At 33.0% G+C, this 27,143-nt stretch overlaps 1 protein-coding gene across 1 annotated transcript in view; it reads left to right on the top strand.

Annotated features, from left to right (window-relative positions):
• LOC129232234 (DNA-binding protein SMUBP-2-like) overlaps positions 1-26,923 on the top strand; it is a 31,859-nt gene extending 4,936 nt beyond the window's left edge. The window contains exons 2-9 of the mRNA XM_054866452.1: positions 1,254-1,414; positions 1,982-2,177; positions 6,425-6,525; positions 20,307-20,467; positions 20,730-20,930; positions 24,191-25,356; positions 25,547-25,661; positions 26,126-26,923. Of these exons, the coding sequence (XP_054722427.1) occupies positions 1,254-1,414; positions 1,982-2,177; positions 6,425-6,525; positions 20,307-20,467; positions 20,730-20,930; positions 24,191-25,356; positions 25,547-25,661; positions 26,126-26,911 (2,887 nt within the window). The 3' untranslated portion in view covers positions 26,912-26,923. The remainder of the gene's footprint in view (positions 1-1,253; positions 1,415-1,981; positions 2,178-6,424; positions 6,526-20,306; positions 20,468-20,729; positions 20,931-24,190; positions 25,357-25,546; positions 25,662-26,125) is intronic.
• The last annotated feature ends 220 nt before the right edge of the window (positions 26,924-27,143 follow it).

Genomic DNA, 27,143 nt, shown 5'->3' with positions numbered 1-27,143 from the left:
AAGTCCTCCCAAAACTGGGGGACATTGCCCCATATACCCCCCCTAGTATAAATCTACCCATGCCCTTATAAAATATTCAAAAACAAAAAAAAAAATAATGATTTTTGAAAAAAAATTTTGGAAGATATGTTTGTTACTACGTAAAGTCCTCCCAAAACTGGGGCGCACTGCCCCCCCCATAAATCCGCCCATGGGTGATGCTAAGAGAATGAGGAAGGTATGCTGCCATGCTAAGCACAAATGCCGTATCTGCACTTTTTGTCGAAATTGAGTTATTGTCACCAGGTGGTTCTTTATCACATATTTTACCCTAATACAATGTTTCATAGTCATTTGTTGACGGGAAACATTTTAAAAAAAATTCTGAAAAAGTTTCATCTGAATCAAATACATGGAGACGCACAACTTTAAATGGGAATTTCTCATTTTGAAATCAGCTGCAGATACTACTTTTGCACTTAGCACAGCAGTATGGTGTCTTTTTCTCTCTCTTTCTCCTTTTCTAAAATTTTCCCACATTGAAGTCTTGAAAGCCAACTTTGGTCATATTAAAGAAATGGGGAATTGACAGGGTCTTTTTTCACTGGAAAATTTTCAACATTGAAGTTTAAAAAAGCACAATTGTAGGCTATCACATAGGGATTTCCCTAACGTTACTAAATGAGTGCCGCTCTTCCAAAAATTCTTTGAAACTGTCCTAAAAAACGTAAATTTTGGTTTTATTTGGTAGCAGTAGGAGAAAGAGGAGAGTTGGTTCAAAGTTTTCTTTCAAAATCTTTTTTGAAATTGTGTGAAGTAAATTCTCGGATAAAAGAAGGTTTGGGGGCTCTTTCCTGGAAATTTTTCATAACTGATGCTTTAAAAATGCATTTTTAGGCCATCTCTTAAGGATTCAGGTAAAAGAGGGGATTTAGAGTTTTCGCCCTAGAAGATTTCAAAACTGAGAGAGCTTAAAAACACAATTTCAGAGTATCTTTAGTAGTAACGCTTACAAAACCACAGGGGTTGTGGTGCCGTCTCCCAGAAAGTTTTTAGAATAGTGTAATCTATATATGACTTTTAGGCTCATTTTCAGAACGTTAGAAGAGTCAGCATTCAGAGGCTCTTTGTGGAACCGAGCCTGTGTGAGATCAGATATCTGAAATTCGGTATCTGGGAAAATCACTATCCGGTGCATCTCTAATTAAGAGTTGCTTTAATTAACTATGAAAAAAAGGTTTTTTTTTTTGACACAGTATTGTTTTTTGTTACAGAATTCTTAGAGAAAGTACTTCTTTAAAGTTATTGCAAAAGAAAGGAATATGCCTACCCAAGCTGCATATTACAAGACTATCAACAGGACTTTTTGGGAGACTTGTGATTAATTTCCAGTCCATTTTGTCAAATTCTTTGTCTACACATTCTATCACTTCAGGTAATAACTATCTTTAGAACTTTCAGTTTGATAAAAATATGCTTGTATATCTGTAAAAACATACTTATTCTTATTTTAATATTTTCATAAAATGTACTTGTTTTGCATGAGTTGGCAACATTGAGTCAAGAATCTAGTAGCACAATCTGGTACAATCTTTGGCATGGTAAAATAGTCTTAAACATAAAGAAAATGTCACAATGTTGAATCGCACAAAATTTCAGATAACTGGAATGCTCATGTTTCAGGGTTACAAGAAACCCTATTTTTAATGCAAAAGGAATTGAGCTTATGGATGATGATAAGACTTTCAACAGAAGCCAAAGCTTTTGTGGGATGTGATGAATTTTCTACTCTTATTAATTTGTTTTTTCCCCTTTTTATTTAATTTATTGCAACAGTTCAACATCGCATGGTATTTTCTTCAAATCATTACATAATTTTAAAAAACAAGAGGGGAAAATGTAAAATTAAGAATATATGCGCTAGAGATATCTACCAAATATACTTTTATGTTAAATATCAGATATTTATATTTAATGATCATTTTTATCTATCTTTTCCTAGGTGACATTGTGGGTATTGGAAATACAAATTCTGATGGAAAAATTGAAGTTATTACATCTGGTGTTGTGTTTCGTGTTACAGATTCAACAATTACTGTTGCGTTTGATAAAAATTCAGATTCACAAAATTTAGATTATGAGGATCAGTTTTTATTAATAAAGCTTGCAAATGATGTGACATATAAACGTTTGAAAAAGTAAGAATATTCACTATATTTTGGTTTGAGGTTCAGTATTTTAAATATTAAAATGGACTTAAAGAATGCTGTACTAATTAATAGTTTTTGGATATGGCTGTTGAGAATGTTAAAGTTTTTGTAAATGAAGAAATATTTGAAGAAGACTTGATAAAAGTAAATTGTCAAAGGCCTAATTAATAAAATAATTACATAAATAACCAAAGATAGTTATTATTGCTTATTATTTACTAAGCTTGAAAAATTCAAATTTTTCCTATACCGAGTATAAGCTAAGCCAAACCAATGCAGATACAGTTATACTTAGTTTCTTTAACTGATAGTGGCAGGTATGAAACTTTAAAACTATGCACCTACTAAACGAAACCTGAATATGATATTAATTACACACTATGTTTCTGGTACAAATGCAATTAAAAATTCAAAGAAAAAAAATATATACATAAATTTTCTATAAGTGTTATCAAGGGTCTGGCCATAGGATATTTGGGTCTGTTAACGGACCTTTCACAAAATCCCGATCAACCAAAACCCTTCACAAAATTCTGATAAACAAGATTGGATCTTTCACAAATTGTTTATTGAAGAGCAAATCTGAAAGCAAAATAACGCATATTTCAGCGATAATTTTTGGAACCTTTTTAGCCTACTTTCCCAGTAAAAGTCAGAAAAAGAAGAAAAAAGCATGAAGGAAGGCTTAATGCATCTTAAAAATATTGCGAAAAACAAAAAAAAGTCAAAAATAAATAGAATAATTAAATAAATATTGAAAAATTAAAAATTGGAAAGTAGGGTATTGAGATGGGGAAAAATGTCTGTCGGTCTGTCTGTCGGTCTGTCCGTCGGTCTGTCCGTCTGTCGGTCTGTCTGTCGCCCCCTAATAACTTTTGAATGAATAGTCCGATTAGAACAAACTTTTTTTTGTTCGAAAGATCTCGACGAGGACACCTTATTCCTATATCTCACTTTTCGATTTGAACTATTTTTTGTTCAATTTTGAACAGTTCAAATCCCTTAACATTAGTGCCTACGGGGAAACTGAAAGTCAATGTAGATTCCGTACTTAAAGGCGGATTTTTTTCAAACAAATTTTGTTGGAAATAGCTCTTGACGCCAGACTCCGATTCCGAGAATTTAGGGGCACCTGACTCCGAATCCCAACTCCTGTGCTCGACAATTAATCAGACTCCGACTCCCCTCGACTTCAACTCTGACTTCGTAGCTTTGGCAAACATTTATACGCAGAGGAGACAAATGACTGACTCCGATTCTTGGATATTCGTCACCGACTCCTTTATCCCAAAATGAGATTGACTCCGACTCTGTGGTTTTAACTGTGAGATAATTATTGTTGATATGGCTCATTTTATTTTCACGCTAAAGTTTTAATTTAGGGATTCAGTTTTTCTGCGAATAAACTCAAAGTCATTTATGTTTCTACCCAACGTATGCGCAGACGATTTTTTTTTTTTTTTTTTTGACAATGAAAAGTATTTCTTTAAGTTGACATTTTATTGTTTTTATTTATTTTGATAAGTGCATTAATTCATTAAAAATTTTTTTTTTGGCAACAGGGGAAAAAGAAACGATTTTTTTTTGTTGATATGATGTATTAATTTTAATGAGCTTATTAATTTTAATTATTATTTTTTCGTTTTGCATGCTGTTAAAGAATTTTTTTTTACGCATCTAATTTTTTTAGATGAGTGAGGAATATTTTATTCCTAGAAATTAGCTTAAAATATTAAAAAATATATGTTTGAAACAATTTGCGATTTTAGCTATTTTTGAGAAGATTGATCAGGTACTAGAAAGTTGTATGGGTATACGGGAAAGTAGGCTCGTATAGTTCTAGGCGGAACTTCTTGTTTTGAAGTCAAATTAGAGGGATCAGCTTATACAAAATATGCTAATTTTGCACAAAAAAAAAAAAAAAAATCGGCACTCTTGCTATGCTTTTGCAAGCAATAAATAATTGCTACTGCCAAATAAATATAATGCTTGTTGTTTGTTTCTTGGAAAGAAATTAACAGCAGAAAATAAGTTTGGTTTTAAATAATTTTGTTTGTTTGTTTTATCACAGCTAATTAGCAGCGGTGTTGTTGTAAACCTTTCTGAAAAGGCTTTGGTAAGACCCCCCCCCCACTCATGATTTAATAAGCAATAATAATATGTATCAGCGAAATGAACTTAGAACTGCAAAGGGATACTAAGAGTGGATAAAAAATATGATCGCTTCAGATAGGGTTACCTACTTCAAAATTATCACCACTTAATGTCTGCCGTTGAACCTTTATAATGACTTGATTAGAAAATATTCTCATCATTTTACCAGTTTGTCAATATTTGTGTTTTTACTGTGAGGTGCGATGTTTAAATGCTATTTTGGGAGAAAATTATGTGGGTTTGATTTTTCGATGCTTAAGAGGATGATTAACTTTAAATAAATTCTTTTGATTACTGTTTTTTTTTCTTTAGATGTCTACATTTTGAAAAATGCAATCTTTTAACATCCGATATGAGAATCATATTTTGTTCTTTTTTCAAGCTAATTAGGCAAGCTTTGTTAGGATGCAAATAAATAAAAAGTCTATTTTCGTTAGAACTCTCATTTCAAGTTTTAAAAGCAACATTCCATTTTTTTTACGAGTCAAAAATTAAAATGCTGAATCGATGGATTAATTTTTTTTTTGCTTCGACTGTGTCCACAGATATTAATGATATGTTTATCATAGGATTCTAAACTGCAATTTAAAAATAATTTTATCAAAAATATTTCTTGTGCAAGCCGTTTTTATATTTTTGATTCCTTCACTTTGAGAATTCTCTTTGCATCCGCTATGGGAATCCGATTTTTCGAATTTTTGATGTTTAGTACTCTTGATTCAGAGAGAAACAAATGAAATCTCTTTTTATTTTATTTTTTATAAAATCACGGAATTTATAAAGTTTTAAACGAAATTCTGTGCTTTTTAAGAGTGTCTTGGGTCAAAAAGTTGAATGCTGAACCCTATTCTGAATTTTGTTTTATTTATTTATATTTTTGTTACAATTATTTTAAATATTATACAGAAATATATCTAGTATAAAATTTAACATAATGCGGAATGGTAGATAAATATTGATACTTGAAAGAGCGATGACCCCCCCCCCCCCCGCCAAATATCAGAAAAAAAATACAGAATGATTTTCTCACCATAGAAGAGGAAAACACTCAACTTTAAGTTTAATTGATGCAGTTTGTGCCATCTCTAAATTCTAAAATTTCGTTTTAACAAAAATTTTATCTACAGTTGGACCTCCATACATCGAAGTAGCAAATTGACGGAAAAAAATTCGATATATAGAAATTTCGATATATAGAAACACAATCTTATTTTATCATAAAAATATCCTAAAACATTAAAATTAAAACTAATTTTCCTGCATGAAACCCAACTTCTAATTTAAACGAGCATTGGATTAAATGAAAGTTAATAATTAAAAATTTAACAGAAACATAACATTTCTCTTTGCATCCGCTATGGGAATCCGATTTTTCGAATTTTTGATGTTTAGTACTCTTGGTTCAGAGAGAAACAAATGAAATCTCTTTTTATTTTATTTTTTATAAAATCACGGAATTTATAAGTTTTAAACGAAATTTTGTGCTTTTTAAGAGTGTCTTGGGTCAAAAAGTTAAAGGCTGAACCTTTGTCTGATTTTTTTTTTTTTTTTGTTACAATTATTTTAAACACTACAGAAATATTTTTAGTATAATTTAACATAATGTAGAATGGTATAAATATTGATACTTTTGAAAGCGATGCCCCCCCCCCCCCGCCAAATACTAGAAAAACACTCCAGAATGATATTCTCGACATAGAAGAGGAAAATGCTCAACTTTAAGTTTAAATGATGCAGTTTGTGCCATGTCTAAATTCTAAAATTTTGTTTTAAATAAAAATATATGTATATATATATATATATATATATATATATATATATATATATATATATATATATATATATATATATATATATATATATATATATATATATTAATAATTTTTTTTTCTTTTTTGCGAAATTATTTCATTTTTCACAAAATTAATTCATTTTTCACAATTTTTTTTGATTTTTCACGAAAAACAGACCTTGCAAAAAATCCTGGACAGACCCCTGGTTATTTGCTTCATAAGTGGTTTCTATAAGTGCTATTTGATCATAAAAGAAATGTTAATATATGCATTTTTTTTCCCCAACAGAGCATTGAAAACTCTTGAAACTAAAAGCAGAGAATCAAATTTCATAGATGTTTTGTTTGGTCAAAAGCAACCATCAACATTAGAAAATTCAATTTTCGATGGTAAGTCTAATTTCAAAGCAAAAATAGCTTTATGTACTCAAAAATATATATTATTTAGAATAATATGTAAAAAAAAATTATGAAACTAGATAGCAATAATATTGACTTGTGTAACTGTGTACTTAAGTAAAATTTTTGGGTACTAATTTATAGATTTACTAACTGCATTGCCCGGCTTTGTCCGGTCCACCTTGAAACAGGGCCATCGAGGGGGGGGGGGCAAGCCTACGCATTGCATAGGGGCCCATGAGAGATGAAAGGGCCCGCGAAGCATTTTTTTTCGAACCGGTCTGCAAACCTTTCCACTGCTAAAAGAAAGATACTGTGAAAATTTCAGCGAAATCGGCCGGGTAATTCTCGAGTTTTGCGCTTTCACACAAACAGACGCTTTTTGGAGGCTTCATTTTATACTATGTAGAGATTAATTTCATTTAACCCTTGAAGGAGAAGGTCCTTTCTATAAGAGACAACAATGCTCCATCGATCACATGATGGGTCCTACTTTCAGAGTCATGTGATGAAGTTAGATGACTCTGGATGCCGTAAAACAGGTTTAAATATAGACTTTTCCCGTCATTTTCTTTTCAAAGCTTTTTAACACACTTTTCTCTAGAAGCGTTTACTTGTAAACATTTCTTGTGTTCAAAATACTAGGTTCCAATATTGCAATACCATCAGAGAATTACATAATTATGTAGTGCAAAAACAAAGTGTCTTTTAAGCACTGTCAAATGCATTACGTATTCAGAATCTTTGCATTTTTATCTTAAGTCTTTGTATATATCCTTTGGAGTGCAACGGATATTTCGTGAATCTGAAGTATATATCAGACAAATGTATCGTATGATTTGCAGTGTCCCAAACAATATAATTTATTATCCAGCTTTAGAATACCTATACAATGAGAAACAAAGCATAAAATATCTTATACATATAAAATCTGAGTATCTATCTATCTATCTATCTATCTATGTCCAAGCTTCTTCTCCCGAACGACAGTGAACTGACCATCGAACCAGGTATCGATGGATTCGTCATCTTCCCGTCTTCATGTTTGGCTATTTAACATAATCCTCCGATAATAATTAGCGGAGATATCAATTAAAAACTATTAATTATGACTCTTAGATTTCAAAATCAAATCCCTATTTTTCGAAGGCTTTCCTCCATTCAAATTATTATTCAGTGCTTCATCTCAACTTTCCATAACAATGCTTTTATTAAAATGTATAGCGGGTGAAGAAAATCATTGAGATGAAAGATCTGTTGCCATTTTTTTTCTCGAATATGAACAGGTAAAATTCTTGTTTTTATTTTGAGGCTTTTCCTGTAATCAGGGGATTTAAAATGTTTACTTTTTGGGGTTTTCTGCAATCTGCCGCAAAATTTCAGTGGCTTTTTTTTTTTTTTTGGTTCAAGCCTGAGTGTTAAATACGCGTCACATGACATAACTTTCATTTTCGAGGAGGACCGTGACCGTCGTAAAGTAAATGAGTGATTTACAAGTTATTTGAGTTCTTTGAGGGTTTGTACCTGGAAAACGGATTGATGTAATTCTTGTACGACCATGTGGATAGAATCCATCCAAATATTTATCTGAGTGGTATGTTGCATTAATAAACACCCGGGCAACGCCGGGTAGTAGACTATTTTATGTAAAAAGCGGATTGTTATTGTGCATAAATATTTCCGATATAGTCTATCAGATGTAATTCAGTTTAACGTGAGTAAAGATTATAGTTGATAATGCATATATTTTCCCCTTTTGTGCTGACTGAAAATGTACTCATAACTTGTATCATTGATAACGATTATTAACGTTGATGAGGTGTTTTGGCAAAAATATGTTTTACTGGTGTTTTGCAAACCTTGCTTTACGCGCATTTATTTATTCCTTGACGCGTTAGAAACTAGTGTCAGTGTACTACAAAAGCATCAACTGGACTGCTCTTACATTTTTTAGGTAGCCCGTGCAACGCCGGGCACGCAGCTAGTATTTATGATAAATAATGACTTTATGATAGAACTTAACAATTATTAGTTTATTTTTGGATTTCAATTTTATTTTAAGAAATCTTCAGAAGTTCAAATTTTGAAACGTGTTTGTAGTTTTGTAAAACATTGAATTTGCGCATGCATTTCTGTTACAAATCATTTTATTGAAACTAGAAACTGACCAAATGAAGGCAAACAGGAGAGGTGAAACAGGAAGGTTTTGGATTTTGCAGCTACTGACAACTGAGACATCCTTAACACATGCTATTTTCCTCCCACTTTTGAAACTTCTGATGCTATTGTAGACCTGATCTTACCTTTGGCAGGGTCTGCACCTACCTCATTGTGTGGTTAGTAGACCCAGAGCTTACAAATGCTCCTAATCATTCTCAACATTTATTTTTCCAAGTTCCATTTTGTCAAATATAAAATGGCTACAACACTTCTCCCTTCTGAAAAATTCTACAGCATTTTATCCTTCCTTTCATACCAGCACTACCTCAAACTAAAGACTGACCCATTCTTGATAAATTTATTACTCCTAACAATATTCTGAAGTCAAATATTATCGCATATTCCATGCACGCTGAGCATTTTGAGCACTCATTGACTGGACTAATAATACTTAATGCATTGTTTTACGGAAAAACAAAATCGGGAGGTGGGAGGGTGACAATTGACACTTTTGATAGCCCAAATGACACGCCTGTCCTACCCCCCCTTTATTTTTACTGGATACGCCCCTGCCTTATACCTCCTTCCTTTTTGTGTCCAGGTTTAAAAATGGATAAAATATATTACTTTAATAATACAAATTGAATAAAGTAAAAAATGGTAAAACTGTTGTCTTACTTCTTCCTTGCTGATGAAGTATATAAAGATTACAGTCATTCCGGGTAACTTTGAGCTGCTGGTTAACTTTGCGCCACTTCATATTTTTTGTTATATTTTCTTCTGCCTCCTGCTAGGTTATGAAATAAGTTTTCTGTTCTTCATTTACAATAAAGGTGCAATATTGTACACAGCTAGTTGAATCATTCAATAATTCTGACCTTACTGAAGTTACTTTTGAAGTTGTTGAAAGTGCTCTTCCTACTTTGTAACATTCTATGCAGCATGGTAAAATAGAAATATAAGGTATCTGCGCAGACAACTCAAAATTATCTGCTGGTATCTACAACAACATACAGCAGGTTGGTAAAAATTTTAGTAATGCAATGCTTATTTTCCTTATATTCATGTATCATTGAAAAAAGAGGTTAACTTTTTCATTAATTTATCCTACAGATTTTGAAGATAACCATTGTTTGATATTGATATCAATTGAAGTTACTGGGCGACATAATTACAGCAAATGTATCCACGCACCGTGTGGGTCTGCATTAACTAGCTATGCTATGCAGTAGGGTGTATCGAAAAAAACTTTTTTTTTTCGAAATTCAAGTTGATAAAAAGTTGCCCCTTCTGACCCACATCTTACTTTTAAAAAATTTATCTGAATCAAACATATTTAACTGTCCCGCTTAAAGAGAGACGAGGCTTAAAATTTATAATTTTCTTCAAAAAATCAAGTTTTTCTAAAAAACTTTTGAATAACAGAAAACATGTTAAAACTTTTTAAGTTGAAAATTGTGAGTAATAAAGCCGGGAATTATTGTCAAATAGAAGGTTACCCTCATGCAGCATTTAGGTTCCCACGTATTATGGCAAAATAAAGATTAAAAAAAAATTTTTAGTTAAAATTTTCAATATAAACGTACTAGGTAGAATCTATCTCAATTCAACAAGGGGCATGACATGATGGTCTCCGATTTTTTTTTAAATTTAACATATGTTAAAATTCATAAAAAATTAAGAAATACGTTTTTACTTTCTTCTATATCTAATATATAGAAGAAAGTATTGGATTCGTGCAAATTTTCGAATTTCGAATTTTGACGGATTCGAACGTTTTGAGGTGTGCTGAGTCCATTTCGACTATTTTTGGAAAATGTCTGTCTGTCTGTGTATGTGTGTGTGTGTATGTGTGTCACGTCTGTGTGTGACCAGTTTTTTGTGGCCGCTCTACAGCAAAAACTACCGCATGAAATCGAACGAAACTTGGTACACATATGTGCCCCTATGTGAACTTGTGCCCATTGGTTTTTGGCGCGAATTCCTCCAAGGGGGGTGGAGCAATGGGACGTTTTTTGAGTTACGCGTGATTGCTATTCCTCAGGAAGTAACTGGCGGAATCAAACAAAATTTGGTCCATATGTTGCCATTAACAGGAACAGGTGCTGATTCAATTTTGGTGTCAATAACTCAAACGGGGGTTGAGCTATAGAACGTTTTTTGTCGTCAATTGTGACTGCTGTATCTCAAGAAATAATGAACGGAATGAAAGAAAAATTTATCGGCAAGTAGCCCTTAGTGGGTATAAGAGCTGATTTTATTTTGGTGTCAACAGCTAAAAAGGGGGTAGCGCAATCGCCCGTTCTTTTTTTCCATTGTGAGTACCCTATCTCAAGAAGTAATGCTACGTTCTGGTTGAAATTAGGAATATATGTGAATCTATATGTAAACAGGCTTTGGTTCAATTTTGGTGCCAATCGCGCCAAGAGGTGCTGATTTATTTTTATTATCATTATTTTTTAGCGAATAAAAATAGTTTTATTAATGCAACAATAAGAAAGATAAATCGTAATAGATTGTCGTCTGCGTATTTCTCGTGATTTTAATTGTATGGAAATGATCGGAAATATTATCTCAATGATTTAAAATTTTTAACTGTTGCCATCTTATATTTGTTAACAAATAAAATATTTGTAATTAATTCAAGCAAGTCTTTTAAAATAACTTTCAATTTTAGCTCTTTGCTTTGCTTTTGCAATAATTCAGACATTGGGATGGTCGTCAAGTTTTTGCATGTGTAATTTCGTTTTTGTTGGGAATATTGCTTCCTCGTCAAGCATGGGGAGGGATCAGAAAAAAAAAGAAAAATATAGAAGAAAGTTTCGTGATGGCCTCAACATACTAGTTTTTTTTTTTGTCTTGCCTAAAAAAATTCCTGGGCCGACATAGCCCGATGTCTAGTTTTATATTAAGATGAACCTTGCGAGTCAGAACATGTATAAAATTTAATTTATTTATTTTTTCTTTCATTATTTTATTTTCTGAGATAACTTGGGAAAGCACGGAAAAGGGAAGACAATCACAACTACTAAGTTTTGCTAGTGCAAAAGCAGAATCAAGAGAAAAAAATGAAAATCTTTTGAAGAGCCTTGATAGCTAAAACCAGTTACAAGTATTTTATTTGATGACAAATAGAAACTGGAAACGGATAAAAACTTTGCACTAAAATATTAGAAAGGGTGCAAATTTTTACGGTTTTTAATTATTTTCTATGATAATAAAAGGTCTACATCGATTAGGCCTAGCTGGTGGTGGATGGAGCCGATGAGCAGCCGGGCTGATCAGATAAATAATCATGATAGTTTCATAAGGACCGCCAACATATTTCATTCCTAGATTTTTAAAAATATCATCATGCAATTAACAGCTATTTAGAAGAAAATGTGTGGGCTGCCGAAGCATGTTTGAAATCTATATAAATAAAACTGTGTGTGTGTTCCCTATACTAATCCACAGTGTATGTTGGACCTGAACGAAATTTGGCTGGGAGGTATTTGGGCACCCGAGAAGGAATGAAGGGGGGAGGGGGGAGTTCGAACGCTAAAAAAGAACCAAACTGTTCAAATTTTAATTTTAAAGCCTGAAAATGGCATTAAATGGCTATTTCTACCCAAAATACTTATCCCATTAGTTCAATTTTGGACAAGGGCGGATCCAGGCTCCGGTTAAAGGGAGGGTCACCAAACGTGTACCCACAAACAATGGTATCTTGGAGGAGGGGGGGGGGGTTACGACATGCTCGTCAAAAAAAGGGGGTTTCTTAGTCTAAATCGTAGTTTTACCGTATTTCGCTATGTATGAGGAATCTGAAAGCGTTGGTATTGAAATCTTGTGTTTTTTACTTACCAACAGATCGTTGTTGCATTATTAGCATACATAAAACAAAAAATACAGTATGCTTCTAAGAAAACTATGTATATTCTAAATGTTACAATTTTTAAACTTTGTGGAGGCCTGATTTTTCTAATTTGAACTAGGAGCAGCAGTAGTCATTTATGTTGGTCAACGCACTAGATTATACTAAAATGAAAATGAAAAAATTATAAAACGAACAAGAATTTCAAATTGTACAGATACCATACTGAATAGTCAGTAGCAGATTTTAGGGGAAGTCCAGGGGGTTCAGGCCCCTCTCAAAGGAATAAATTAATGCACCTATTTCATTAAATTTTTTAATTGACTTCTCTTTTACATGAATAAAAAATTTTCAGTCATGAAAAAGAACACAAAACACACAAAGCATATTTGATTAAAAGTATTTTAAATACTGTTTAAGGCTTTCACGGCCAGCTTCAATATGGGGACATAACATTTCCGGGCTTATCTCTATTTCCAGTGGGACACAAAATTCTACGAACAATGGGAAGGAGCTGCCATGGGTAACCCCTTAAGCCCTGTCATCGCTAATTTCTACATGGAGTTCTTCGAACAGCTCCCTTGCCTCCGCCACAAAGAAGCCCAAGGTTTGGTTCTGATACGTTGCTGACACTTTTGCGATGTGGAGCCATGGAGAAGAAGACCTGCAGTTGTTTCTTCAACATCTGAATACCATACCTTGCACCCCCTTAAATATCGCAAAGGCCCCCCAAAAGCAAGAGCCCGGGAAAAAGAGAAAAATACCCCTGCAAACAACCCGCCTGAAAACTTTATTGCCCCCGCCCCCCAGGTGGGCAGCCCTCTCTAAAACAATTATGTATGCCTATTTGCCAGAATTTGTTTATAAATATCCAACAAAAATTACTTTAACCCCTGCCTCACCCCCCTCTTTACTTTTTTTTTTTAAGCAAAGCCTCTACATTGTCTCGTTTCTTAGAGGTACCAGGTATTTTATGTTGAGATATGTATTGCAATCTATATATAACTGCAATATGCTGCATCAAACTGCTTAAAGATAGAGCTCTCAGCACGAAAATCTTTCTAATTTAAATACAAAAACGCTTCCCCCACTTTTTCACTTGGATATAATTTAAATTTGTACACAAACTGGGTGATCCTCAATTTCTCTTTCGAAAAAAATCTGTAACTGGAAGAATAAAAAGGATCTGGTGGGTAATGTTTGGTTTTGTTAAGGGGGGTGGGGTCATGACCCTCATGATCACCCCCCCCCCTCTTGGACCCACGCTTTTCCCCTCCGTAAATTTTGCACTTGAATGTAATTAAATTTTTTATACAAACTGGGTGATCCTCAATTTCTCCTTAGAAAAAATCTGTAAATGGAAGAATAAAAAGGATCTGGTGGGTAATGTTTGGTCTGGTTAAGGGGAGTAGCATCATGATCCCCATGACCCCCCCTTGGATCCACACTTGCCCCTCTCCCCCCTTAATTTTGCACTTGGATATAATTTAAATTTGTTCATAAAGTGGGTGATCCTCAATTTCTCTTTCGAAAAAATCTGTAACTGGAAGATTAAAAAGGCTCTGTTAGGCTATGTTTGGTCTAGCTGGGGGGGGGGGGGGTCATGACACCATGACCTCCCCCTTGACCCACACTTGCCCCAATCCCCCATAATTTTGTGCTTGGATATAATTTAAATTTGTTCACAAACTGAGTGGTCCTCAATTTCTCCTTCGAAAAATTCAGTAACAGGAAGATTAAAAAGACCCTGTTGTGTAATGTTTGGTCTGGCTAAGGGGGGGGGGGGTCATGACCCCCCCCTCGATCCGCGCTTGGATTTTGGCGCAATTCGAAAGCTCGCGAACCATTTGAAAAACACCCATAGAGTTCCTTCATTTCCTTCGAGTTTTGAAAAAAAAAGCTGTAAAATCACCGGGAAAAATTGAAAAACACTGCTAAGCCTAATTAATGGAACAGAAATTTTAAATCGGAAAGTTTTCATTTTCGTGATCTCATTTTAAATTAGCGTTCAGAAGGTTGCCACTTTTTTTCCTTTGACTGTGACTAAATAAAATTTTGTTTTGAGGTAAAAATATTCCCTTTTATTATTTGGCGGTTTATCTTCTTTTTTTAGGATTTTAGTTGTATTTATGGAGGGTAACGTTTAATTTTTTTGGGAACTTATGAATTATCGTTTTTTTCTTTGAGAATGATTATTTTGACGGGAAATTTTGTAGTATCTTTTTTCTTCTCTAATTGAAGCCTGATTGTTGAACATGCATCACTTGACAAAGCTTTTATGTTCTAGGTAGACCGTGCGAAGTTGGGCAATGCAGCCAGTAGAAAATAAAAGTTAAAATGTAGTGAGCGCGATTTAAATTATTGAAATGGATAGTCATACCAGTAGTTCTAAGCAGGACTGCGGAGTTGGAAGAAAAATGGCCGACTCCGACTTCGGGAATTTTAGAGCCTTCGACTCCGATTCCATAAGAACTATCAGGTTTGAATACTTAAAGGGAAAATGATCGACTACGACTCTTGAATTTTTAAACCTTCGACTCCTGACTCCGACTTCTTTACCTCAAAATCAGTCTGATTCCAACTCTAACTCCTCCGCCTTGGTTCTAAGTGTTTGAATGTACAAAATAAAAGTAATGTGTGTGTGTTTTGTGTAATCAAAAAAAAAAAAAACGAAACTTGATAAGATGGTCGGCACTATGCTGAGCAAATGAAGGTGAAAAATAGCGAATCTCGTTTTTCAAATTCAATAGTTTGCCGTAGTACTCAAAAAGGGCTATTACTACTTTAAATAATAAGTTTTACACTTAAAGTTATCTATAAAAATTAGAACATTGAAAATAACTAAATGCATCTGGTGGACAAAAATATTGTTTGGGCTCTCCTGAAAAGAGCCAATTTTTACATTCGTTAGTTCAGCATGGTGCCAACGATTTTACGCTATAAGCAAACTTATTAAATACTTATCAAAGTTATTAATATTAATTGCACCAATTTCTCTCGTGTAAGGTTTTTTCTTTTTTCTGAAAAATTAACTATATACTTTTTTATTTTTAAAATTGTTTGAAGCACTTTTCATAATTCGCAAAAAAGCATAACCATTAGTTTCAAACTTTTTATTGAACATGCCAGCTGAAATCTGGCATACTTCACAATTTTAAGTTTTAATTCACTTTCCAGACCAAGTTCAAAAAAAATGTATATTCTAAGTCTTACCCCAAAATTTCCCTACATGAACCTTTTTTGCAAATCTATGGAGTTGGAGGGAAAATGACAGACTCCAATTTCAAAAACTTTAGAACATTCAACTCCAACTCCTTTTCCATAAAATCAGTTGGACTCCAACTCTCACTCCGACCTCACAATCACTGGCAGTGTTACGAGCATGACTCCGACTCTTGGAATTTTTAACCTACAAATTCCAACTCAGACTCCTTCTGTCCAAAATCAGTCTGACTCCGACTGCACAGCACTGCTTTTTTACACTATTTTAGCATTTGAAAAAAAGCATATTAAAAAAATATATATATAGAACATAGCTTGCAAAGAAAAAAAAAACTTAAACAAGACTGAGTCTGGTACCAGTCTGTAAGTTACTTTGATCAATCTCGAAGGAGCAATGTTACTTTTGAATTAGACTTGGTCCGATCAAGTAATAACAGCGGTCTGAACTAAGTGCAGCTTTTTGCAAGTTTCACTTTAAGTTAGAAATATGAGTTTCAACTATATGATAACATCTGAAAAAGTGAAATTTGAACGCAAAATGTATATTTTTAATTGTTTTTAACACATGATTTATTTATTTATTTAATTTTGTCTTCTCCAAAAGGTTCCCCCCTCCCTCTCCCCCAGACATTTTCCTCAGAAAGAACCCAAACCCGATGCATTACCAACCCGACGTTTAATAATCCAATGATTGTTTACTTGTGCCAAACCCAATAATTATTATATCATTCTCATTTCTTCTTCATTCCCAGCAAAACTATTATGCAGCCTACAAACAAGATCAATATAAGTTTTTGAGAAAAATGTATTTAAAATGTTAAACATCTATTTGCTTTTATTACATTAGTCCAAAGAATTTTTTCCTGCTTTTAGCATTTGCTGACAAGATGTCATTGCATTAAAAAATTAAAACATTAAATCTACTTTAATACACTTCCTTGTATGAGGTAAAAGGATCATTTACTCATGGATATGTTTTGTTGCATAATAATTCAACAAATAATCAGATAAATTGTAAATAACTATAGTAATAACTTGCAACTTCTGTATGAAAATAAAAGATAATATTGCAGTTATTTACCCAGAGAAGTACTTTAAAACGCATCACTGAGTGTGTGTGCACACTTGACATGCTGAAGAGTAGTTTAGCGAATGTAATAGAAAAGGAAAAAATCTCCAAGCATGTTTTTCTCCGATGCCCCCCCCCCCCCGATCTCTTCCTGGCTGTTGTCATTTGGTACATATTTGCCTCGTAACCCTGATAACCAGATGACGACGCCTTAGGCTGACTGGTAATCACCACTACATTTGGCAGGGACAGAAATAGTACTCTTTTAGTCTAAGTGGACACCCTGAGGTGTCAAAACCAGCTCATGGGCAAACAGAAATTTCAAGGATGAAAACACACCATTTCCCCCATAGCAATAGCTATCCCTTATTTGTCACCGACTGGATGACGTTATAAGGGTTGGCTTTTTGCCGGCAGAAACTGGTTTTTGCCCTGCCGGTGGCAGAAACTGGTTATAACCGGTAAAAACCGGCAGAAACTGGTAGAAACTGGCAAAAACTAGAAAACGTTTTTAATAGCTCTAGTAATTACTTAATGACAGGCAATTAAGTAAAATAAAATATATAACTCATTTCGTCATTGCAAAAACTTAATATAATAGTTATTTAATAATTAGTGTAAAAATATGTTAAATAACAAGACTGACATTTCTAAAGCAAAGTAAAATTTATCGTAGTTGAAATTGCTATGTGTTAGAAATTTTAGCCTTGTAATGTTGTAAGTAACAAATTTTTCAGTTTGTTTATAATTATTTTGTTTGCATTTAATATAAAGTGTGATATATCAAATATTTAAATAAATACAGATTTTTTTTTAATTTCATTAAATTCTAAAATTCAGAAACTTGTCATTTTACACTTAATATAACTGAATAAAGCTATTCTCAAAGAACTAAGAGCTCCCCCCCCCCCATTTTGATTTCTATGGAAAGCTAATAATCCAATTATATAAGTAGTAACACAGTCTTCAACTTTGCTGTATGTAAGAAACAATATAATTGGTTAGATTCACTGACTCATAAATGTAAAGAGTTTCATTGGTTGAAACTAGGGGTACAACATGGATGTCGATGTTTTGGAAACATAGATTTTTTTGTTAAAACATCGATGTTTTTAACATCAATGTTTTACTTTCAATGTTTTTGGACTATCGATGTTTTGGTTTCGATGTTTTTTCGATGCTGATGTTTTTGCATTTTAATTGAAAATTATCATAAGATTTTGCTCCAATCTTCTCGATAGGTAATTAAGTTTACTTATGGAGTTGCCAAAAAAAAATCATTTTTTGCACCCGTTTTATAAGAACAATTTTTCTGCGTAGAGGATGATTTTTGGGAAGATCACTACAAGATAGTAAAAGATTAACTAGAGAGTAAAAAAGAGATCAAAGCTATTGGAAGAACCTGACACTGGTAGTCTGGTGCCAGAACTTGCAGTCTATTTCAAGGCTCCAGTTCTTAAACTAAAGGAAAATCCTATATGCATTTGATAGTGATGGAAACTTCTGTTCCGTCGAAAGAGATGTTTCTCAGACTGGTGGGATAGTCTGCGAAAAGAGAAATGCCCTTCTGGGGGGAGAAAGTAAGGAAACTTCTTTTTCTCCAAACTGTCAACACCAATATTCGGGCTTACTTATCAATTTCCTCCAACAAGTCGTCCGTCTATTACCTTAAATTTGTGTTTAATTATTAACTAACAGTACAACACATATTTCTTACTCTTAAAAATTATTGTTAGAGTTAATTTTGTATTTTTAAAATAATTAGCACAACTTTTTCTCATCATTCAACTGACGGTAAGTGCATGATGCACTTTTTCTTAGATTTTTTTTTGATGTAAATTTACTTTTAGTTTAATTCAGTTTGAAAATATTTCCTTATTACTATAACTAGATTGTATTAACCGGTGCTTGTCTTGTTATCAATTTTTGCCCAACTATAATACCAAGCTGTTGCGAAATTATTCTTATTAAATTATATTCATGATTTGAGGTTCAGTATTTTCAATATATTCGTCGGATACGTATTCTTTTGTATTGCTTAAATTAGTGTAGTATATTCAAAAATGTATGTTATACATTGATAAAATGATCGATGTTGTAATTTCTAACATCGATGTTTTGATGGGATTGAAAGAATCTTCTCAAATTTCTCCTTTGTGCACAACAAATTAAGAAATTGTTTAGGTTTAGAAACAGCGTCAAAACTTGTATTTTGTTACAGGCTGCTGCAGTGTGAAAACAATGTAAAATTTGATTTTGAATGGTGATAGTGTTGTAAATAAATTGTATTTGGGTTAATATTTAATTATTTTTCTTATACATTTTCTATTGTATGTCAGGAATTGCATTTATGTCATTTTTTGAGTTTCTGCCAGTTTCTGCCATAAATGTGGCAGAAAGGGGTTTTTGCCATGCCGGTTTTAACCGGTTTCTACCAGTGGTTTTTACCACCTTGGCAGAAACCTGCCAACCCTGCGGTTATACGGACCCGGTTAAACTGCGGGTGGCCTCAAAGGGGATTGATTTTTTGTTTCCTTTTTTTTTTACATAAGATACTTCTATTTTTTTTCGAGTTCATATCCAAGAAAATTTTTATTATTTACGATAAACACCAAAACAAACAGATTCCCTGACAAAATACTAAATTTTCCCCGATGGGGGGGGGGCAAAACATTTCTGACGAGGGGGCAATTGCCTCCCTGCCCCTCCCTTGGAGCCACGTCTGGATCTAAAATACAGCTGAATACATCATTTACTTTGAAATGATGAGAAAACTATTGAACACTGAACCTTTGCTCATTGATCGTCTTGACAAAAAGTGTTATTACCTTTTGTACAAGAGATTTGGTCCCAGAAGACATTATAAAAGATACTAATTTCTGAATGTCACTTATACTGACTACAAGAAAGGTTAAAATCTTGTTGACCCCCTTGCGAATTTGCAGGGGGTCAGCAAGTCCGGTCTTATGTTTGGTGCACAGGAATCGACTGCGCATAGCTAGACACTGGCTTTTTTATTGGTACACATCAGCTTACGTTTCAACATAAGCAGATTTCCACCTTGAATAGCTCTTTTTCAAAAGTACAAACGGAGTTTTCACGTTACCACTTGTGAAAGTCAGATTTTAGTTTCTGAAAACAGCATTAAGTAAAAAATATTCAAACTGATGTTGAGAAAAACATTTCGTTATAATGAATTTTTGAAAAAATTGCTTGGTTAAAATGAGAATTTTTATACATTATCTTAAGGAGTTTTAAAACGGGACGTAACATTTTGTTCGTTGTAACTGATATTTCGTTGTATTGGCATTCGTTCTGACGGGATTTCACTGTACAATTAATTTAACAACTTGTCCTAGCTGGGATAATTATCGGGAAATATTTCAAGTATTTTTGAAGTATGTTATTATTTGTTTTAAAGATTTAATATTGCTAAATGATGAAATTTTTATGATAAATTTTCAGCCATGGTTTTTTATAATAAGCAGTTGAACTCTACACAGAAAGAAGCTATAAAATTTGCTTTGAGTCAAAAAGAAGTATCAATTTTACATGGACCACCAGGTACAGGAAAAACTACTACATTAGTGGAATGCCTACTACAAGCTGTCTCGCAAAAACTGAAAGTAATAAAACATTTTCTTTTTATTTATTATTATTTCTTTTCCAAAAAATCTGTTATATTTATTTTATAGACTGAAATGTTTTTAGAATACAGTAGCTGCTGCTTATATGAAACATGTTTGTTCTAAACAATATTGTTTTCATAAAGCAACTGATTCAATAAATCAGCTAATTCAAATAAGCTGGATTAAAAAAAAATAATAAATAAATTATTTATTTAAAAAAAAGCTTTTGTCTTTCTCATCATTATTCTTTCAATAATAGGTTCTTGCCTGTGCCCCATCCAATGTTGCTGTTGATAATTTAGTGGAGAAACTGGTCCCATTCAAAGTTAAAATGGTGCGTTTAGGACATCCAGCAAGGTTAATTTCTAGTATTCAACAGTATTCCTTGGATGCTATTGTAGCCCAGTATGATGGAAGTGATGTCATAGCAGATATGAGAAAGGATATGGATAAATTAATGGTTAGTTTCTTTGGTACAATTTATTTTTCATGTGCTTTCAATGAATTTAATTCTTAAATTACTTTGATTTAGTTGATCGACTTCAAAAAAGGAAGTTATGATTTTGTCAGCGACTTTTTATATATGTTTTCGGATTATTCCAAGGCTACTGGACCGATTTGAGAAATTCTTTTTTTTTTTTTTGTTTGAAAGGGTTTTTTTTTTTTGTTTATACTTCCCAGATGGTCCCATGGTAATTTGGTCTGGATCTGATAAGGGGTCCCGGAGAAATCCAAGAAACTTTGAATTTCACACGTTGTGGATACGTAATCCGGAGTATGTCCGCAGGCGGAATACGTCACAAGTCATGTGGATTTTCCGTGACCGATGTATTTTCACAGCAAAGGTTTTGCCTTTGTCTTGAAAGAGAATTCTCGCGTCATATGGATGATTAATTTTCACCGCCTGTTAATTTTTACTTATAGGTGTTACCAATGTTTTACAACGTAGCAAAGCAGTAAATTAAATATATTTTGCTACTTTAATATCTGAATAAATTACCTTAATAATATTTTTAACAAAAATAACTTAATTTATTCACTAAAATGATTTTTTTTTATATACTTCAGTTTTTAAACATATTTAGTATTCAATCCAAGGAGAATTGAATACAGAACACCCCTCCCCCAATGATTTAACTTATATAATAATATGTTGTAACTGTTGTCTAATTTCTCAAGTTTGACCGGTATTCTAGATTTACTATTTCACAATGCCACCAGTTTAATTTGAAATTAGAGTCATACTAATTCACAGGGTTAAAAAAAAGAAAAAGAATAAAGGATGAGGTTCTGAACTCCTCGGATTAGTTTCTTCTTTGTACAATGTTCTACAAATACTCGAAGACCCCTGTATCCAGGGGCGTGCACGGGGGGGGGGGAGAACACTTGTTGGTCTGGGACTGAAAATGAAGGGGGCTGAATATTTTTAAAACTAAGGTCGAACTTTAGGGATAAACAACATGGAGAGGGGCCTGAAAAGTCATTTGTGACGGGCCCCAAAATTTCTGTGCACGCCCCTGCCCGTACCGATTAGGAAAATTCTTTTTTTTTTTTGTTTTAACCGTTATACTTTCTTGGCGGTCTAATGGTAATCAAGTTCAGATTTTATGAAATTGAGGAAACTCTTAAAATATCATACTCAGATTTAAAAGCGATTTGTACTTCATTAACTTTGTATATCTTCTCGCTTACTGAACCGTTTTTTATGATTTTTTTTGTTTAGTGGATAGTGGATAGTCTAACTTTACTCTAAGGTTCCAAATCTTTGATTTATCCTATTTGTTCTTCAGAGAAAAGTTATGGGTAAAAAACAATAATTTCATGTAATTTTTCTCACAAACAATTAAATATAAAACCCATTGTTTTAAAAAAATACCATAAAACAAAGGTATGTCTTTTCTTTACCCATAGTTAAAGGAAGTACTAAAAAACATTATTATTAAGAGTAAAATTCATTCTAGTGGAATTTTTTATCTTCATCTATAATGGGGGCATTTGAAGAACCATGCGACTTTCATGTTACATGACACGTATTCTTGTGAAACATAAATTACAATTTAAAATTTAACAATTTACAATTTTAAGACTTGCAATTTACAGTTTATTTGTAGTTTGGGAAACCATAAACATTTAAATGGTTCTAACTAAATACTGAATCCAGTCTATACTTTTCATTAGAAATGAGATGTTTCAATTGTTGCATTTACTAATGCTCGTTTGTCGTGAGGTTTAGTTAAAAGTTTAAAGGGTTCTGAATCAAATCGAGCTATTAACTTCAAGTCTTGACTATGCTGAGAGCTATGTATACTTGTCCATTCGCAAAGTTCTATTTTCCTAAATCTATGACAGCTTTATCGAGGGTTGTGTGATACCTATTGTTGTGAAATATAATTTAGTTTTAAAATTTACAATTTTAAACGTAAAGCGATTTTTGTTGTTTTTTTAGTGACTTGTGCATTTGCTTTCGGAAAGCAGACTTTGATAAAGTCGAAATAATAATGAAGACAAAATTTTTTTATACATAGTTGCACTTTTGAAAAAGCCTTTCTTCACAGTCATTGAAAGTTTTTGAGACGCTGTGGTCTAATTCTTTTTCTATCGTGCTCATCTTAGTTGTTTTCAGACTCATATGCTCGATGTTTTCTTACTCAACATGCGTGTAAGAAAGGCCCTAACGTCATGTACTACATACTGTATAATACAAACTTTTTTTATATTTACACCACTAAAAAGCAAAAAATAAATTACTTTTAAATAATAAAAAAACGCCTTCAAAAAACACCAAGGAACTAAAAAGCAAAAAAAAATCGATTACACTTGCATACTATTTCCTACCCAAAAAGGAAGGGTAGGAAATAGTATGTAAATGTAATCGGTTATTTTTTGCTTTTTAGTTCCTTGGTATGGTGTTTTTTGAAGGCTTTTTTATAATTTAAAAGTTTTATTTAAAAGATTCTACTCAAGATATAAAATGAAATAAAAAAATTTTAAAACTCTAGCATAATTCCCTTTTCAGAAAATTTAGATTTTCTTTTTTTAATTTGGTCCCATTGTTCCCTCCCCTCTTTATTTAAAAAATAAAAAAAAGTCACAAAGTTTTCCTTGTTTAATGTATTTATCAGTTTTGCACTTTAAAATTTTCAAGCTCTATATTTAAGTTTATTCTTTTCAACATTGTTTGATTTGTTTTAATTGAGTCATCTACAAAAACAACTTTGACAGACCACCAGCTCAGTCATTCCATCCAAGGAATGCAGTTTTGTGCTTATTAGCACTCATCAGCCCGGAATAGGAAACTTTGTTAAAGATTAATATTTCAAGATTTGCTGTCAATGGTTCGGAGCTTTTAGCTAATATTCATTTTTGCCATGTAGCTGCATTAGCAGATGTACACACACAATGGATATGTCTACTATCACCAATAAAACTCATTTTGATATGTATCAAATGCTAGTTCTTAAGGGTATTATGAACCTAAGAAAAAAAAAATTGGTTTTGTGTTCATCTACTTGTACTCTACTGTATAAAAAGGCATTTCTACAATTTTTTTAATCCCCCCCCCCCATCATTTGAGAGGCAATGCTCTATAACTTTAAGTACATAAGTTTTTAGTACCATTTAAAACTATTTTAGCTTTTAATAAAAATCAATAATTTCAGTGTAAATATGTTACCAAGTTTTGTTGATTTAATTTCTTCCTCTCCTCTTTTGGTCAAACAGAATAAAATTGAGAAAGCTAAAGGTTTTGGAATGAGAAAATCTTTATGGGCAGACAACAAAACTTTAGTGAAAGAAATTAAGGACAGGGAAAAGGAAATTGTGAAACAAATTCTTAAAAATGCTGATGTTATACTTTCAACTCTTACATCTGCCTCTGACGATGGTCCTCTAAAGTACATTGAGAAAGACCACTTTGACATTTGTTTCATCGATGAGTGCTCACAATCTCTTGAAGCAGCTTGCTGGATCCCATTGCAGATGGCCAGACGTTGCATTTTAGCAGGTGACCACAATCAATTGCCTCCTACCATAATATCTAAAACTGCTGAAAAAGCTGGACTTGGTTTGACCTTGATGGAAAGGCTTTTAAAACTTCATGGAAATTCCATTAAGAAAATGCTCACTGTCCAGTACCGAATGCATGAAAAGATTATGCATTGGTCTTCCAAAAATTTCTATGACGATAAACTGCTTGCAGATGACTCTGTGTGTCACCATCTTCTTAAGGATTTAAACAACGTGCAAGATAACGAGAATACATCCATACCATTATTGCTTATCGATACTGCCGGCTGTGGCTTTTACGAATTGGAGACAGAAGATGAAGAATCAAAAGGGAATGAAGGAGAAGCAGATATAGTATGTGCTCATGTAAAGTCTTTAATTAGTTCTGGCATTCAAAGTTCTGACATTGCCATTATTACCCCATATAATCTCCAGGTGGAATTGTTAAAGTCTAGACTATTCAAAATGTTTCCCAAGTTGGAAATAAAATCTGTTGATGGATTTCAAGGCAGAGAGAAAGAAGCTGTAGTCTTATCACTAGTGCGTTCTAACAAAGAAGGTGAAGTGGGATTTTTGGCAGATCAGCGTCGTATTAATGTTGCTGTGACACGAGCTAAGAGGCATTTAACAGTAGTGTGTGATAGCCAAACGGTTTCTCATAACGATTTCCTTAAGTTATTTGTGAAATATTGTGAAGAAAATGGAGAAGTTCGAGTCGCTTTTGAATATGAAAAAGAAATAGGACAGTATGTTTCAACTGTAAAGAAGAAAAATAAAACTAACAGTGCAAAGAAACCTGTTGAGAAAAAAATTGTGGAGCCTCAAAATCTGCCGAGAAATGAAGAAAACTGGGGAAATAAAGCTAAAAGAGAAAATGAAAGGTAAGATTTTCCTTCTCTTTTTATCGATCTAACATGAAGTTAATTATTAAATTTATTGGTTTAAGGGGTGACGACCTCCATGACCCTCCCCCTGTATCTGCCCTTCTCCACACTCGCTTTGCAAATTTGGTTTGGGTCTCCCAAATGACATTTGCTACAACAATATTAAACTTTGGTTTTGTACTTACAGATTAGAGGTTGAAAGTAAATACCAGAAAATAATTGATGACTTCATTAATAGTAAAAAAGAATCACTTATTTTCTCAACATCTTTGTCAGCGTTTGAAAGGAGAACTGTTCATGAGGTAACTGTTTTCTTGTTTTGAATTTCATAATAAAACTAACCATAATAATAATTAATCATCATGATTTGAATTTCAGTTCTCTAATCTAGGTGATACAATGGTATTTTCACTATGATTCACTTAGATCATAGCTGTATTTATCAAAAGCCCTTTCAGAGTCAGAATTCCCATGTAATCAGAATAGATTTTTCAACTTATAGTAATTGAATACGTTAAAATAAGTTTTTTATTAAAAGCAAGACGTAGTTGGAGCTAAGTTATGGAATCTAAGCTAAATGCTTGATTTTTTAGTCTCTCTTAAAACTAAGGAAATACACCTTGCACTTGCACCTGAAAAATTATTTTTGTTTGTTGAGCAACTTCTGTGAACCCTGGCAAATTATTTTTGAAAAAAAAAAAAAAAAATCTTTTTTTTTCATATCTCAATCTGTATAAGCCATTAAACTGATGTTTTAATATTTCAGCTTGCTGAAAAGATGAATCTTATTCATATCAGCTCTGGTGAAGGAGCTGAAAGACACATCCAAGTGAAAAAATCTTCAGCAGAAAATGCTCCTGTGAAGTGTGTGAACTTATCAGTCCAAGAAAAGCTGTCAGACAATAAGACACTAAATGAGAACTTAAATTGCAACAAGGATGTAAATACAAATGGAGGAATGAAACCAAAATCTGAAGATGATTCTCCATGTTTAGACATTCAAAGCAGTTCTGGGGAGAAGTGCTGTCAAGTTAAAAAGGCAAATGTAAAACAACCTATCAATTCTTCTAAAGCAGATGTGCAAAACAAAACTGGTGAAAGCCACAGTGCAAAAGAAAAATTAAAATACAAAATAGTGAACGATAGTGGAACAAAAAAGACGAAGCCAAAATTGAAAACTTTGAAACTGAAAGATTCAGTTGATGCTTCTGAAGACAATTTTGATGACCTAATTCAACAAGCAATGAAAGCTGATAATACTTGTTCTTTTGAGAGTTGTAAGAAAGGTGTAGCCATTTTGTCCCAAGTGTGTCAACATTGCCGATGTCGATTTTGTTTCAGCCACTTTATGCCAGAAGTACATGGCTGTGGAGATGCTGCTAAAGCTTATGCCCGTAGTCAAATTCGCAAAGATGGTGTTCTATATCCTGGCAGCGGGAGACCCCAGAAGAAAACTGATGCCATAAAGCATTCTTACCTACAAAAGAAACTTGATAAAAAATTAACCGAGTTGTCACAACAAAGAAAGAGTAAACCAAAACCAAAAGAGTGAAAAATATCTGAATTTAGCATTTTTTTTTTACATAAAATAATCTTAATAAAGCTTATTTATTTCATTGGTTTTGATTTCTGTCACTGGAAAACTTTTTAAAAGGGATTTGAAACCAATATTTATAACATACAATAGTAAAAGGTTCAATCTATTGATTTCCCATACATAAGAACGGAAACTTTTACAGATGGCATCAATAAAAAAAAAAATTCCCGTGCTTTTAAGCCAGTCT

Source organism: Uloborus diversus, chromosome 1 (assembly GCF_026930045.1).
Source record: "Uloborus diversus isolate 005 chromosome 1, Udiv.v.3.1, whole genome shotgun sequence".
Taxonomy (NCBI): Eukaryota; Metazoa; Arthropoda; class Arachnida; order Araneae; family Uloboridae; genus Uloborus; species Uloborus diversus.
Note: the sequence above shows the minus strand (reverse complement) of the source record. Positions and strands in the feature narration are given on the sequence as shown.